This window comes from Aedes albopictus, chromosome 2, assembly GCF_035046485.1.
Source record: "Aedes albopictus strain Foshan chromosome 2, AalbF5, whole genome shotgun sequence".
NCBI lineage: Eukaryota > Metazoa > Arthropoda > Insecta > Diptera > Culicidae > Aedes > Aedes albopictus.
Genome location: NC_085137.1, coordinates 460,351,610 through 460,366,834, shown reverse-complemented (window position 1 = coordinate 460,366,834; position 15,225 = coordinate 460,351,610). Strand labels below are relative to the sequence as shown.

Sequence of the window (15,225 nt, the reverse complement as noted above, 5' to 3'; positions counted from 1 at the left end):
GGATTTCGAGGGAAATCCTCTCAGGATTTCGAGGGAAATCCTCTCAGGATTTCGAGGGAAATCCTCTCAGGATTTCGAGGTAAATTCTCTCAGGATTTCGAGGGAAATCCTCTCAGGATTTCGAGGGAAATCCTCTCAGGATTTCGAGGGAAATCCTCTCAGGATTTCGACGGAAATCCTCTCAGGATTTGGACGGAAATCCTCTCAGGATTTCGACGGAAATTCTCTCAGGATTTGGACGGAAATCCTCTCAGGATTTCGACGGAAATCCTCTCAGGATTTCGACGGAAATCCTCTCAGGATTTCGAGGGAAATCTTCTCAGGATTTCGAGGGAAATCCTCCCAGGATTTCTAGGGAAATCCTCCCAGTATTTTGAGGGAAATCCTCTCAGGATTTCCCTCGAAGTTAATTCTTCAAGAATTTTGAAGATAATCCTCTAAGAATTTCGAGGGAAATCCTGCAAGGATTTTGAGGAAAATTCTGCAAGGATTTCGAGGAAAATCCTCCAAGGATTTAAAAGATAATTTTCAAGAATTTCAAGGGAAATCCTCTCAGGATTTCGAGAGAAATTCTGAAAGGATTTCGAAGCAAATCCTACCAGAATTCCAGGGAAAATCTCTCCAGGATTTCGGGGGAAATCCTCTCAGGATTTCGAAGACCTTCTTTTCAGCATGCCGAAGCAAAACCACTCAGGATTTCTAATGGATTCCTCTCAGATTTTCGAGGGAGTTTGGTCTCGTAATAGAATATCTGTTCTATGTTCATTTCAAAGCAAATCGTATTGGTCCCCGCTTCGGAATCATTTGAAGTGTGATCATTTTTCCTTCTTGTTTTAGGGGCTGTCCATGAACCATGTGGTCATGAGGGGGGGGGGTGGGGTTCGGCCAATGACCGTTTTGTATGGACGAATAAAAAAATTGTATGGACTAATGACCACGCGGGGGGGGTTGAGAACTCCCAAAAAAATGACCACGTGGTTTATGGACAGCCCCTTATAGCTAATAATGCCACGATAACGTTGTGCATATCTCTGATATTGACTTTGAATAATAGATATTTTACCAAGAGCTGTTCATTGTTCATTACTTACAGTTCATGTCTCAGTCTTCACTAGTCACATAGTCCTTTTCACCCCTCATCTCATTCTTTACTTTTCGCTCCTAACTTCTCACTTTTCACTGCTCCGCACATTTTAAAACTCACTGCTTACTCCTTACTGGGGACTGATTAATTATCACACTTCATTTTTCACTGCTTATTAATAGCATACACTGCTTTCTTCTCACCATTCTACACTGCTCAGTAAGGCATGGTACACAAATTACGTAACGCTAAAATCGGCGATTTCAGACTCACCCCCCCCCCCCCTCTTGTAACGCTTTTTGTATGAAATCCAAAAATATTTTGTATGGCTCGTAACGCTAAGCCAGACTCCCCCCTCCCCCTATAGCGTTACGTAATTTGTGTACGATGCCTAATCAGAAATGAAAACACTCACTTGTACTCAGATACACTCGTTTACTATTATCTCAGCTCAGAAGCCCGCAGTTATATCTAAAAGTTCCCCGAATAGAGTAAGGGTCGCAAACACATATTGAAGCCATAAGAGACCAATGTAGGTGACTCTCCACACGATAAATGCCAATTATGCTCACACTGTGGAGAGTCGCATTCATAGCTCAGCCACGATTCTGGTATACGTGTGCGACCCTTACTTTGTTCGACAAACTGGTGATTTTAAATAAAACTACAAAGTAAAACCCTTCCATACACTGTTCACTTCTCACTCCTCATGTTTCATTGCTCACATCTCAGAACTCATTATTTACTGCTTAACAACTGGGTCTCGCGGACTGACTCAATTTGCTCTCTCAGCGGGAGCCTGAATCAGGAACCAAACATTGAAGATTGAGGTTATATTCAACCTGTATGATCGATTTGGGAGTATTGTAATCGGGGTTGGAAACATGGATGGACGACAAAACAATTGGTGAACGACATGCACAGTACCAAACAAAGTCAGAGAACTTATTCGGAGAAACACATTTATCATAATAGCATATTCTGTTATTAGTTTTTCTTCCAAACTATTTTTAATACACTTACCCTGTCATATTTACAAACTGGCAGTTGGGATAAAATTCATTCCCGCCAAAAACCTGCAAAACTCGATTGCCGAAAAGCACCTTCATTCTCATCAAAACCGAATGGCTTTTGTTCGTTGTATGAGAGAGCTCAGCGATGATGGCCTTAACCGTCGGTCGGTGATGCTGTTGATGTTGGTGATGCAAAACTATTCGCATGAAAATATGTTTTTAATTAAAACTTTTGATGATGGCTCCCGGTTCTTCGTTCCCGTTCGCATTCCACATAATTTTTGGAAGGCAGAAGCTGCCTCATTTTCGAGAACAAGATCATTCCCTGGAAAGCAACCCACTCGGCGTTTTTTTCTTCTTTTGTGCCCGTAATAGCTGCTAGTTGGCAGAATATCGAAAAAGAACCAATTTTCTCCACTCGTCGACGAGCGTCATTGATTCACCTGAGCAGCAAACACACAAAATCATCATCCGAAACCAAACCACAATGGGGATGGTCGGCCCAGCCAGCGATGTGGCGATGGACGATGAAAAGGGGAAAAAGTTTTCCCATTTGCACCTCGCTCCCCTCAAATAGAAGGAGTCCATTGTCGGCGATGGTCCGAATGACATTGTCCTCGTCACTCAGTCAGTTAGTTAGGGAGGACGGGGTGAAATGCACGCCACTAGCAGCAACTTGCATTTCAGGCCAAACATGTCTAAAGGTCCTATCTGCAGAAGAGAGCCTCTCTTTGGTTTCCCTCTCTTTCGTTAATATCTCAGCTGTTTATTTGTATTATGATTGTCTCCTTGCATTGAACGATGGTCAAAACAATCGTCTTTTGATTTGTACTGCAAAAATAGTTGAAAAGTGTACCATTACATTGCAATAATTGAAAGAGAAAGTGAACAAAGAGAGCCTCTCAAATGCAGATAGGACCTATTGAAATGTTTGGCCTGATTTAGTTTCGAAGAGGTTCTGAGAATCATCATAAATACAGCAGGAAATCAATGGAAAATAAGAATCTGACGCGATAAAGTCAAAACAGTACTGAAATTCAAGACGAATTCTTAAAACACAGCAACTAAAAAACCTTAGGAAGTTCATAAGATTTTTGCCGTAATTGAACTATATGAATGCCATGAGGAAAATCTTATGAAAATTCATTTTCATAAGATTTTCTTATGTCATGCCATAAGGATAACTCATGAAAACTAGTTTTCATAAGTTATTCTTATGGCATCCATAAGAATAAGTTATGGCAAAAAAATCATGAATTTCATTAGTTTTTTTCGCTGAGTGTCGGATAAAAACAAGATTTTTTTAAGTCATTCTTCTGACTGACAGCCTTAGTTTTGATAAAAGCTGAGTGTTTTGCTTTTTCCGTCGTTGTTGAAGCAGATGTGAAAATAACTATACTGTCAATTCCGTATGAATTTCTTTAAGATGTTCTGTAATGTTGCCTCACTCTACGTTTAACACCGATCACCCCATCTAAAAGACACCAGAATGCCGATGAATCCCATGTCTCTCAATCCAGTCAACGAGCCAAACCAACGCCAACGGATGACGAGCCCGTCGTCGTTGGTAGTGAACCCCCTTTTTCCGCCTTTTGTTCGGGTGTCCATTCAAACCGTTAAATCAGCTAGAAACACTGATTACATTGTTACATTGTTGGTTGGTTGGCTGGCTGGCTAGATGGATGCCTGGCAGATCAGCGTTGGTTAGAGTTGGAGTAAAATCGTCGGCTCAGTCATTGCTTGGCAGGAAGTTGGAGGAATGTGTTTCTAAAAACTTTGTCCGATTCCAAGTGACTTAATACTAAATTCTGCGTTTCATTGTAGAGGGGCGACATGATTTGTGATGGTTGGCTCTCTTCACGGAAGGTTGCAAATTGTCGGAAGGAATACCACAAAATGCATATTTTTCATTAGAATGGCATTGTACTCGAATCGTCATTTCCGGTAAAACATTTTTTGAAAGACTATCAGGTGTCGTTTATGTGATGCATAATTGTGCATCGGTTGATGTGACTAATAATAGTTCATTCGTTCGCTTGAGAATTGTCATAGTTGATTCCGAACATTGCAGTTTGAAGTGATTTGTATATATTAGTCCTGTTGAATGAAGTAGATTGAACATGGGCGAAGTTTCTGCATTCTGCTCGTGCATATTTGATGAAGAATAGGTAAGAGCAGTGCGTTTGTGCCCACTAACTACGTGATATGAGATAAGAGATGGTGATGATGAGAGATCATAGTTGAAATTATGCTGAGAAATGATATGAGAGATAAGCGAAGAGAGATAGTGATGATGAGAAATAAAATTTGAGATGAGATAAGAAAGATTAGAGATAAAAGATGAGAGATAAAAAATAAGAGATGGTGATAATGACCACGAGAGATGAGAAATAAAAGATGAGAGATGATGATGTGAGATGAGAGATGAGAAATGGGAGATGAGAGATATGGATGATGATGATAATGATCGGTGATGAGAGATGAGAGATGAGCGATAAAAGGTGAGAAATGAGAGATGTTAGATGAGAGATATGACATGGGAGATAAGGGATCAGAGATAATAATGGGAGATGATGGATAAAATATGAGAGATGAGCGATTAGAGATGATGATGATTATGAGAGAAGAGAGATGAGATGAGACATAAGTGATGAGAGATGGTGATGATGACAGAAGATGAGAGATGATATAGGAGGGATAAAAGATAAGAGGTGAGTTATGAATGATAAGTGATACTCACCTTTCCGGTCAGACTAAGCCCTAAGTGTCCTCTGCTTTACGTAGGAGTAGTCACCATTCCACTCAGTCCATGGCAGTGTCTCCAATTCCGCACTCTGCGAAGGGTCTGCAAATCGTCCTCCACTTGATCGACCCATTTTGCTTGCTGCGCACCACGTCTTCTTGAACCGGTCGGATAAATTTCGAGAACCATTTTAGTCGGGTTGCTAAGGACTGTTCAATTTATAAAACGGACAACTTGCTTATGCGATATCTTTTTTATTTTTCAAACAATCATTTTCAGTTTTTTGCATAAGTTTCTATAGCTAGTCTGAAACGTAGGAAAAATATAACAATAAGTGTCGGCGCAGGAGTCGGCAAGCTGGCAACCCAGCCTATCCACAATTCTGAAGGGGGTGCGACAGCTGTCAAAGCGTCGCTTCATCGCGAGTGACAGACGTCACCACGGAGATGACGTCTTGTTAACGCGGCATCCGGTCATACTTTCTATTAGTTCGTCACATCGAAGCAGACAGAAGTGAAAAATTAAGCTCTGTTACAGCAGGCAGTAAAGTGAATTAAATTAAAGATTAAGTGGTAGAAGGAGTTCGTTTAATAGTGTTCTGTCCGGGAAAAGCGTGATAACTACACCAGAGAAATTAAATTCGTTGAAATAGCGCGTCCAACTTTGGCGAAATTTGTTCACACCACGGGTGTGCCCGAATAAGGTTAGTCAGGTTTGTCCGCGAGATAGTTAGATGCTAATTGCTTGATTTATCCACGTAGCGTTTAGTCCTGGTCGTGTCTGCAGTCAGTCCGATAAAGTCCTTGATCCGTCGTAGTTACCTGAAAAGAAAGAAAGAGTAAGAAATCATTAATTAGTGTTAATATCAAATAATATCAAAGAATTTTGATCCAGGTTTATAACCCGGGTAGAGGTTAGAACCAAGCCGAGAGGGCGTGGGAGAATAAAAGCCTACCGAATTGTAAGTTAATAATTATATGAACAAATCATTATACTCACCATTGAATTTACATTCTAGTTTGAAGCAATACAAAGCCGCTATCAAAACCGACCGCTTCTTAATTCTTTCCGCCCAAACTCCGCTGACAATAAGCAAAATGTTTTTTATTGTGTAACTGAAGCGGTTTTCGTAAAACATCAATAAATCCCATTTCTCAAAATTCGACGTAACTTCGCACATTTTCACGAAGTTTTTAATGTACTGGAATCTTGTACTAATCTACTAAAGGTAAAGCTAAATAGTTGGTCAGTAATAATGCACCAAGCAGCCTCCAGCTTGATATAGTGAGTTGACTTGTTTTCATAGAAATTATTAAAACTTTTTTATTCAAGTCCTGTGTTGCAATAGCACAACGGATTCGGCTAAAAATTTGTCCAGAGTAGTAGAATATTGCTTTCTGAATGATACAAACGAAAAGTTTACTTTCATTGAATTCTTCATCAAAAATTTAATCCATAAAGATGGTCATATTAAAGAATTGCATAATTTTTGCTTCATTGATGCAGATTTTCTGACTCTAGTGAATCTTGTTATTATTTATTTTCAACAAAGTTGGTCCTATGTTATTGTACACCGTATTTAATAATAATCGGAAGTAAAATTTTTATTTCCACCATTATTGTTATGCAAAATTGGCATAAGGTTGCATTATTTGGAACAACCTTTAAAGAACGAAACTGTTTTGATTACTATACCTGTAATGGCGCACAGTAACCAAACCAGCAATGCAATTAAGAGGCAGTTTTCTGCATTTAAAATCACATTATTCCTACTTTCGACTGGATGCATACAAACATTGTTTATTGAATATCTTCATGCCCTTATTGCTTTACAATTGAATTTCATTCAAAAAATCGAATCTAACTTGAGACTTTAATACCTCAACAACTAACTTTTCCATTGAGTTTAAATTTCGCCTGAATGTTTATTACTCATGCTGGTGCAGCATGACACACGCTTTTCTGATATTAAAAACGATGTACCATATGTGAATAGTAATTTTATACATATTTTCAATTTTCAGCAATCGGAAAAGTCACCTCATTTAACACCTGGCCGATTTTTTATAAAATAAAACTATTTTTATTCGATTCAAAAATGATTAATATAATGAAAGATGATGTACTGAACCACGAAGCAGGGGTGGTTAAATTTGAACTACGCATTTTGTTTTTATAGCCTTGTAAAGTTGTCCGTTTTATAAATTAAACAGTCCTTATTCAACATCCTGATGACGTGACCCACTCACCGTAGCCTTCCGATTTTACGGTGTGGATGATGGTCGGTTTCTCTCACTAGTTGATGCAGTTCATGGTTCATTCGCCTTCTTCAGATCCCGTCTTCCATCTGCACTCCGCCGTATGATGTTACGCAACACCTTCCGATCGAAAACTTCATGCTTCGTGCCCATAAAGGACTACTGGTCTAATCAGCGTTTTTTAGATAGTTAACTTCGTGTGACGGCGAACTTTATTCGATCGAAGAGTTCTGCGGAGTCCAAAGTACGCTGGATTTCCTGCCACAATGCGTCTCTGAATTTCTCTGCTGGTGTCGCTGTCGGCCGTCATCAGTGATCCCAAGTACACGAATTCTTCAACCGTCTCGATTTCATCACCGTCGATAGAAATTCAAGGTAGCGGGCGCGGTTTATTTCTTCCTAGAGCCCTTTGCAATAATGTACTTTGTCTTCGACACATTAATAACTAATCCGATTCGCCTGGCTTCATTTTTTAGAAGGATGTACGTTTCCGCATTCGTCTTAAATTTGCGTGCTATAATATCAATTCATAAGCGAAACCAAGCAGATAAACGGACTTCGTGAAAATCGTTCCACTTGTGTTTATCCCCCCCTCTCCTTATTATACCTTCTAAGGCGATGTTAAACAGCAAGCACGAAAGACCATAATCTTGCCGTTACCCTCTGTGAGATTCGAAGGGACTCGATAGCGTCCCTGATACTCGAACAACGTACATCATTCGTACATCCATCGTCGCCTTGATCAATCATATCAGTTTATCCGGGAATCCGTAATCGTGCATAATCCGCCGTAGCTGTTCTCGATCGATTGTATCATACACCGATTTGAATTCAATGAACAGGTGATGTGTGGGCACGTTATATTCGCGGCATTTCTGTAACACCTGGCGGATGGCTAACACCTGGTCCGTTGTAGCGCGTTCACCCATGAATCCAACCTGATATTACTACACGAAATCTCTTGCAACCGGGGATAGACGGCGGCATAGAATTCGAGTGAGTATATTGTAGGCCACGCTCAGTAGTTTGATCGCACGACGAGAGATGAGATATATGAAATTAGAGAAAAGAGATAAAAGATGGAAAATGATGATGATAAGAGATAAGAGAGATAATGATGGTAATGAAGGATGAGAGGTGAGAGATACTGATGATGATGAGGAATGATGATGCTGAGAAATAAGGGAACGATGATGATGGGAGATGCGAAATGAGAGATGAAAGGTGAGAGATAAGAGATGTGAGATGCGAGATGACGGATAGGAGATAACAGATAATAGATGAGAGATGAGAGAAATGAGATGAGCGATGAAAGATGAAAATGAGAGAGGAGATGAAAGATGAAAGAAGAGAGTTGATCATCATCATCAACTCCCGTCTTTCATCTCTAATCTCCTCCTAGAGATGGTGATGGTGATGATGATCATGATGAGAGATGAGAAATAAGAGATGAGAAATGACATACTAGCGGACTAGGTGGAGCGTAATCTGGTGAGCATGAGGCGTAACCGAGGATGGAGAGCAGCAGCAATGAACTGAGTATTGTGCCGTACTATTGTTGAATAGGGTGAAGAAACAAAACAAACAGCGCTTCAGTAATTTCTTTTTCGTTGGATGAAAATCGGAGCCACATGCTAAATAAGGGCACCACTACCCTACATATGTCTTATCTTAAATGTGATGTTGAATAAATGAATGTATGTACATATGTAAAAGCATATAATTATCAACTGAATTTCTCTCATCTTAGAGGTACTTCTAGGTGACTCGGAGCCGTTGCACGGGGTCTCTGGGGGTTTTAGAGAGCCTCAAAAGCGTTACAAGGGGCGTTTGTAAGGGTTTCAGGGGGTACCTGGAGATCTCAGGGGCGTGTCGGGGGCTTGTAGAGTTTAGCCCCGCAGTGGGAGTTTAGAGGAATATAGGGGGACTCTAGAGCGCTTCAGGGGATCAGAACGTCTTATAGGCATTTGAAGGGTTTGAAGTTCGGAGGGTCTCTGTCGGACTGCCCGTAAAAGCTCCTGAAACTCCTTGAAATATCCCTCAAGCCTCTTGAAACCCCCTCCTTTTGGACTCTTTGGGAAATTCTTGGATACCCCCCTTGGACTCAATCGTCCAGCAGCAAACCCTATTCTTACCAACCATACTTCCTCATAAATGCCCCGGCTTAATTTATACACAAAGTTCCCTCTTGTTATGCCCTTTTTAATTTACGCACATTTTTCATTTATACATCTCCAGACTATGGCATAAAAAGGAGTATCAGTGGAGTTTGCAACGATTTAGAAAAAAAATAAGAGAACTTACGTAGCGTCCTATTGGACGCTCCCGTTGTCTGTGGGATAGTTCGATGATAGGTACCCCACCGATAGTCGTATAGTTTCTGAAATACAATAACATTCAAAGTTACATAAGCACTCTAGTAGGATGTTTGGGTCAATATGACCCAGCCAGGCTCGCTGAACCTATATCACGTCCTCGTGGTATGCCTAGCTTGACATCTAGGGAGGTTTAATATTGGGCCCATGTAGCCACAGCTGCAAAGGCGTGGGTATTCAGCATGACCATGCTGAGGGTTCGATACCCGGTCGGTCAAGGAACTTTTCGTGAGCAAAATTTTCTTGACTTCCTTGGACATACAGTATCTTCGTGCCTGCCACACTAGACCGGCCCACATTTGTATGGCACGAAAAAAAAAGTTGTCGAAATTCACGGGCACCCTCTAGAATCGTGCCTTGGGATGATAAGAACAACCTGTGAAAGTTTCAGCTCAATCGGCTAAAAAATGAGCTGGCGCAAATGAGTTGAAGATTTGTATGGGATTCTCAGCCCAAATATATGGGAAATTGAATGACCTCCAGTCTCTCATTCAGTACACTGGTTTGGCGCGTTCGATTTGGCTCAGAAATGAAAAATAAAGTAGTTGATACTGTAGGGAACAACTTTGTAGAAGGCTATATCATGATAAAACCTAATTTAGTTGTTGTTTTAGCCAACGAAAGCTGGATAAGATCTTCTGTCTCCGTTTACTCTCGGTTGCTACATGGAGCACATGTTCGAAACTTGCGCGCTACATCATAGGCAGCTATGTAATTCTCCATTGTCTCGATACCCGTCCACGTGCGTTAACAATTAAAATCAAGGCCTACATAGCCGCCTAGGATGCATCGCACAAATTTCGACCGGCTAACACGTGCTCCCTGTAACAACCGAGAGTAAACGGAGACAGAAGTCCTCATCCAGCTTTCGTTAGCTAAAACAGCAACTAAATTAGGTTTTATCATGATATGGTCTTCTACAAAGATGTTTCTTAGAATATCAACCACTACTTTTTCAATTTTGAGCCAAGCCGAACACGCCAAACCGGCGTACTGAATGAGAGACTGGAAGTCATTCAATTTCCCATATATTTGGGCTGAGAATCCCATACAAACCTTCAACTCATTTGCGCCAGTTCATTTTTTATCCGATTGAGCTGAAATTTTCACAGATTGCTCTTATCATCCAAAGGCACGATTCTAGAGGGTGCCCCGTGGAATTTTTCGAAATTTTTGTATTTGGGTCAGTCTACTGCCACACGATATACTCACCATACAAAAAAATCATTGGCAGAGAAAGATTTCAGTGAATAACTATGGAAGTGTTCATATATAACAGAAGTAGACTTTGTCTCAGTTGGGACGTTACGCCAAAATAAAGAAGTAGAAGAAGAAAATTAACAATATTAGGCCATATCTGAGAATAACTCAAGTAATAGGAAATGTCATAATAAAGTAAGGACTGTTCATTAAAGAAAGTGGACATCTGTTTACCAATAGTTCAAAGTTAAAACCATACAAAAAATTGTGAATTTTTGCTCAGTGTGTAAAAACATTGTTTATTATGGCAACACACTCAAATAAAATGGAAAAAAGTGAGAAATTTCGAGCGATAGATCGGATTAGTTAAGCGACTAGCTTTTAATTCTGCACAAATGGTGTTCCAAAAAGTTGTTGTTTCGAGAATTGGCATACTAGTACACTTCCGGGACCGCAATTTTTCAACGCTGAGCAGGGGACAGATGTGCCGGATGATGTAGGGTACATCAGAACCGAAAAAAATGGGAAAAAGTTTTTGGTGTGGCAAGCCAATTGTTCATGCGGCTCAAAGAGTTCTTCTTATTTCACAACGGGAACAATCAACGGTGAAAATAACAGAAAGGAATGCATCAAAAAACGACTTCTACCCATCTACCGAAAACATACGGATCCTCCATTGTTTTGGCCGGATCTGGCATCCTCTTATTACGCTTTTTATACACTAGAGATGCTCAAGACGGAAAAAGTCGATTTTGTCAAAAAATGGCAAAATCCACCAAACTTCCCTGAACTACGTCCTGTGGAAAGATACTGGACAATAATTACGCGGCATCTCAAGAAAGATGGAAGAGAAGCAAGCTCTGTTGATTGGTTCCAGAAAATTTGGCCTGCGGCACAACGAAAGGTTACGGAGAAAGTTGTGCAGAGTCTAATGGGTGGTATCAAGAGGAAAGTCCGAGCGTTCTTCAGAAATGTGAAGTAAATGTTCAAACTCACGTGAATTCGGCCACATGTATGTTGATTATCATTCATAAAAAATAAACTTATGAATTTGTTAGAAAATAAATATTTTATGTTGAAAAACAGGTGTCCACTTTCTTTAATGAACAGTCCTTACTTGGTAATAATCGACTAGGAAAGCTATAAATCAGACTCGCCATTAATGCACCTAATGTTATTGGAATAGATGTTTAATCAGCAGTTTCTTGAATAAACTGAAGCCTCATGGAATCATTCCAACCGTACCATATCGATCCATCAATGTTAACTATCAATCTCTCGACGATAGCAGTGCAGTCATAAATGTGTATCGCTCGGTGGAAAGTGGACTATAATGGATTGAAGTATTGCGAGTTCATCAACTTTCGCAATAATGAATCCCTTTACTCAAGTTTTCTGTCTAACAGTTGGTGTCTTTTTCTTTGCTTTCACTGCTACAGCTGATGAAGACTGTGAAATTCCTTTATCGGAATTAAACAAAATTGAACAAACCTTAACTCACATCGAAAAACCAATCTACACCGAAGAAGCCGAATCCGAAACGAGTGATAGTGATGAGTGTGCCCAGATGCTCAGAGGAATCCATCTGCAGCTGAGACGGCTCACCCAGAAGTACAAGTTGATGAACAAGGGCTACGTCAAGGTCGAGGAGTTCCACAAGATGGCCAAAGAATATGAAGAGCAACTATCTAAGCTGAATGGTGAATTGGAACATTTTAAAGTTGAGGCAAGAAGTGGTGCGGACCAGAAGATAAAAGAGCTTAAAAAAGATATTAAATCACTTGAGCAAAACGTTACCAAGCTTCACGATCGTCTCAAAGGCATTACTGACGAGTTGGGAAAGGTGAGCATGGAACTCTGCTCGACCTATCTCGAATCTAACCAACTTGACAGTGCTAAGGAAAAAGTAAAAGATCTTCCATCCAAGTACGTGATAGAACTAGTGGATCAGTTTTTGAGCAAAAACGAAAACAATTGGTTGCCGGTGGTTGATTTATCCACGGCCGTTCCAGACCTGGATGATCGCGGTCAAGTTTACAAGAACATTTACGAGTTTTTGCTGGCAAAGAGCCGACTGGAAGGGGAGGAATCTCTTTTATTGGAAGCGGAAATTCTAAAACTGAATGCCACCTTTCATCCTGGATCAAAAATCACCGACGACAGGAAGAAAGAACTGAATGATTTGCTTGAAAAATTGAGACAAAATTCGGAGAAGACTTTGGAGCAATGGACACAAGAATTGAACCAATCGAATATATCTGCTGTTGTTTTCAAGAACGCTATCGACCGTATGTTTCTAACGCAGATCGAGAAATTCGGAGAATATGTTACAGGTCGACACGATTACTATGGTGTACGCAATTTTTTGAAGCTTCTTGGAGTTTCGAAAAATTACCACAAGATTGCAGCATATAACAGTTTGGTGGAGAAGAAAATTGGACATGCGTTGGCGGTAGTCATGATAGACATGTTGTCCATCGATATAGCAGAAATCAAACACGATCCTCACGTTCCAGATAGGATTGAAAGAATGTACAACAGTACCATCAACTCGCTTCCTGACAGTTTAAAGGGTATTATTCCTTGCATAAAATCAGTGAAAATTAGAAACGAAGGCACCAATCGATGTATCTATGCAATCAATCAGAATATACAAGTGCAAAATCCCAATTTTAAAAACATTGTCTTAGGACAATATAAACGAGTAACTTCAACGATGAGCGCCTGCACCAGTTTTCGTTTGGAACTTTCTTCTAATAAACCTTATATCAAAATCATAACTAGCGAAGGAAATTCCTTAACGAACATCAACTCTGCAGTGCCAGGTGAGACTGGGTTTAGTCGTGTGGGAGCACCTTACAGCAACAAGCCCAACATGAAGCTAGACCACACTGGGGATTGGGTATTGGACGCCAACTTCGTTAATAATTCGATCAAGATACAGTCGGATTTTAACGCTTACCAGACAAGTAAGAGCATTGACCATCTGGTTGTTAGGAATGATGGGGACGTCGCGGTGGTAAGATACGGATTATCTGGAATGAGAAGTGGAGGGATACCGGATAATCATGCCGAGTGGAAGTTTGAATGCTTTTGAAATGAAGTAAATCAAGACCCTTCGGTGGACGCTTGTATACTTTTTTTAAATGTAACGTAATAAAACATGGAAACTCTTTGAACTTGTTATTATTTTATTTACTAATAAATAGTTTCAATTTTATATAAGATTTATTAGAAGTCTTAAGCTGCAGAATCACCTAAGGCTTTGACGATGCTAGTTGGTAGAGTTAAGCATTGGTCCGACCTTTGTTGCTTCACGTTTCTGGCCGGTGTATAGTATTATGCCACCGTTCCAAATGTTCTAGCAATCATGTCAATGTCATCCACAAAACAGACAAATTGGTTGGATTTCGTGAAAGTCATGCACCGGTTACTGCTGAGCACGGATCGTTGTATTACACCTTTCAGAGCGATATTGAGCAACATGTATGAGAGTCAATTACCTTGCCGTTGTCCCCGACGAGATTCTTACGAGCTAGACAGATTGCCCGAAACCCTTACGCAGTTTTTACACTTTCCATCGTCACTTTCATCTGTATAGTGAACTTCCCGAAGAAGCCGTTCTCGTCCATGACTTACATTGGTAAGTTGGGACATGGTTTTCGCGGCATTTTTGGGGGATTTGTCGCACGGTGAAGATCTGGTCTGTTGTCGAGCTACCATCGACGAAGCCGGCTTAATAACTTGCCACAAACTCATTAACATTAAATGAAAGACGACGGAAAATGATCTGTGATAGTATTTTGCAGGCGGCATTCAGAATTGTAATCGCTCGGAAATTCTCACACTCCAACTTGTCACCTTTCTGGTAGATGGTGCGTATGGTCCATTCCTTACACTCTTCCGGTAGCTGTTTGGCCTATCGGATCCAAACTATTAGCTGGTGCAGGCAGGTGACTAATTTTTCCGGTCCCATCTTTATAAGTTCCGCTCCGATACCATCCTTACCAGCTGACTTATTGTTCTTGAGCTGCTGGATGGCATCCTTGACTTTCCTCAACTTGGGAGTTGGCTCGCTGTTGCTCCCTACTGTCCTAACGTAGAAATTTCTTCCGCTGCTTTGGTTCTCCATGTCCACGCTCCCCGCATCATTTAGGTGTTCATCGTAGTGCTACTTCCACCTTTCTATCACTTCAGGTTCGTTCGTTAAGATGCTTCCGCCCTTATTCCTGTTCATTTCTGATCGCGGCACGAAGCTTTTGCGAAATGCGTAGAGCTTCAGGTAGAACTACTGGCACAGCAGTTCCGCTTCTTCCAGGTAGCGCTTTTCCTTCCGAAAGAGGCGGGTCTGTTGTTTCCACGTTCTTTTATATCGTTCTACGTTCTGCCGAGTCCCGTGCTGCAGCATGATCGCCCTGCTTTTTTTTCTTTTTTAAAATCTTTCTATTCTTATCATTGAGCCAATCATTACTTCGACATAGTTACAAACGTTGGGTATGTACGTTGGTCTCAGCTGTGTTGTTTAGGCTGCTTTTATCGTACTCAAGCAGTC

The 15,225-nt window shown here is 40.7% G+C and overlaps 1 protein-coding gene across 1 annotated transcript; it reads left to right on the top strand.

Annotated features, from left to right (window-relative positions):
• The first annotated feature begins 11,940 nt into the window (after positions 1-11,940).
• On the top strand, positions 11,941-13,852 carry LOC109418906 (uncharacterized). Its single transcript, XM_019693130.3, has one exon. It carries the CDS (start codon positions 12,046-12,048, stop codon positions 13,768-13,770), a length of 1,725 nt encoding a protein of 574 aa, XP_019548675.2. The 5' UTR covers positions 11,941-12,045; the 3' UTR covers positions 13,771-13,852.
• The last annotated feature ends 1,373 nt before the right edge of the window (positions 13,853-15,225 follow it).

What these genes read in the sequence shown, in the direction of transcription:
- LOC109418906 (XM_019693130.3), top strand. Translation starts at nt 12,046, where the DNA reads ATGAATCCCTTTACTCAAGTTTTCTGTCTAACAGTTGGTGTCTTTTTC.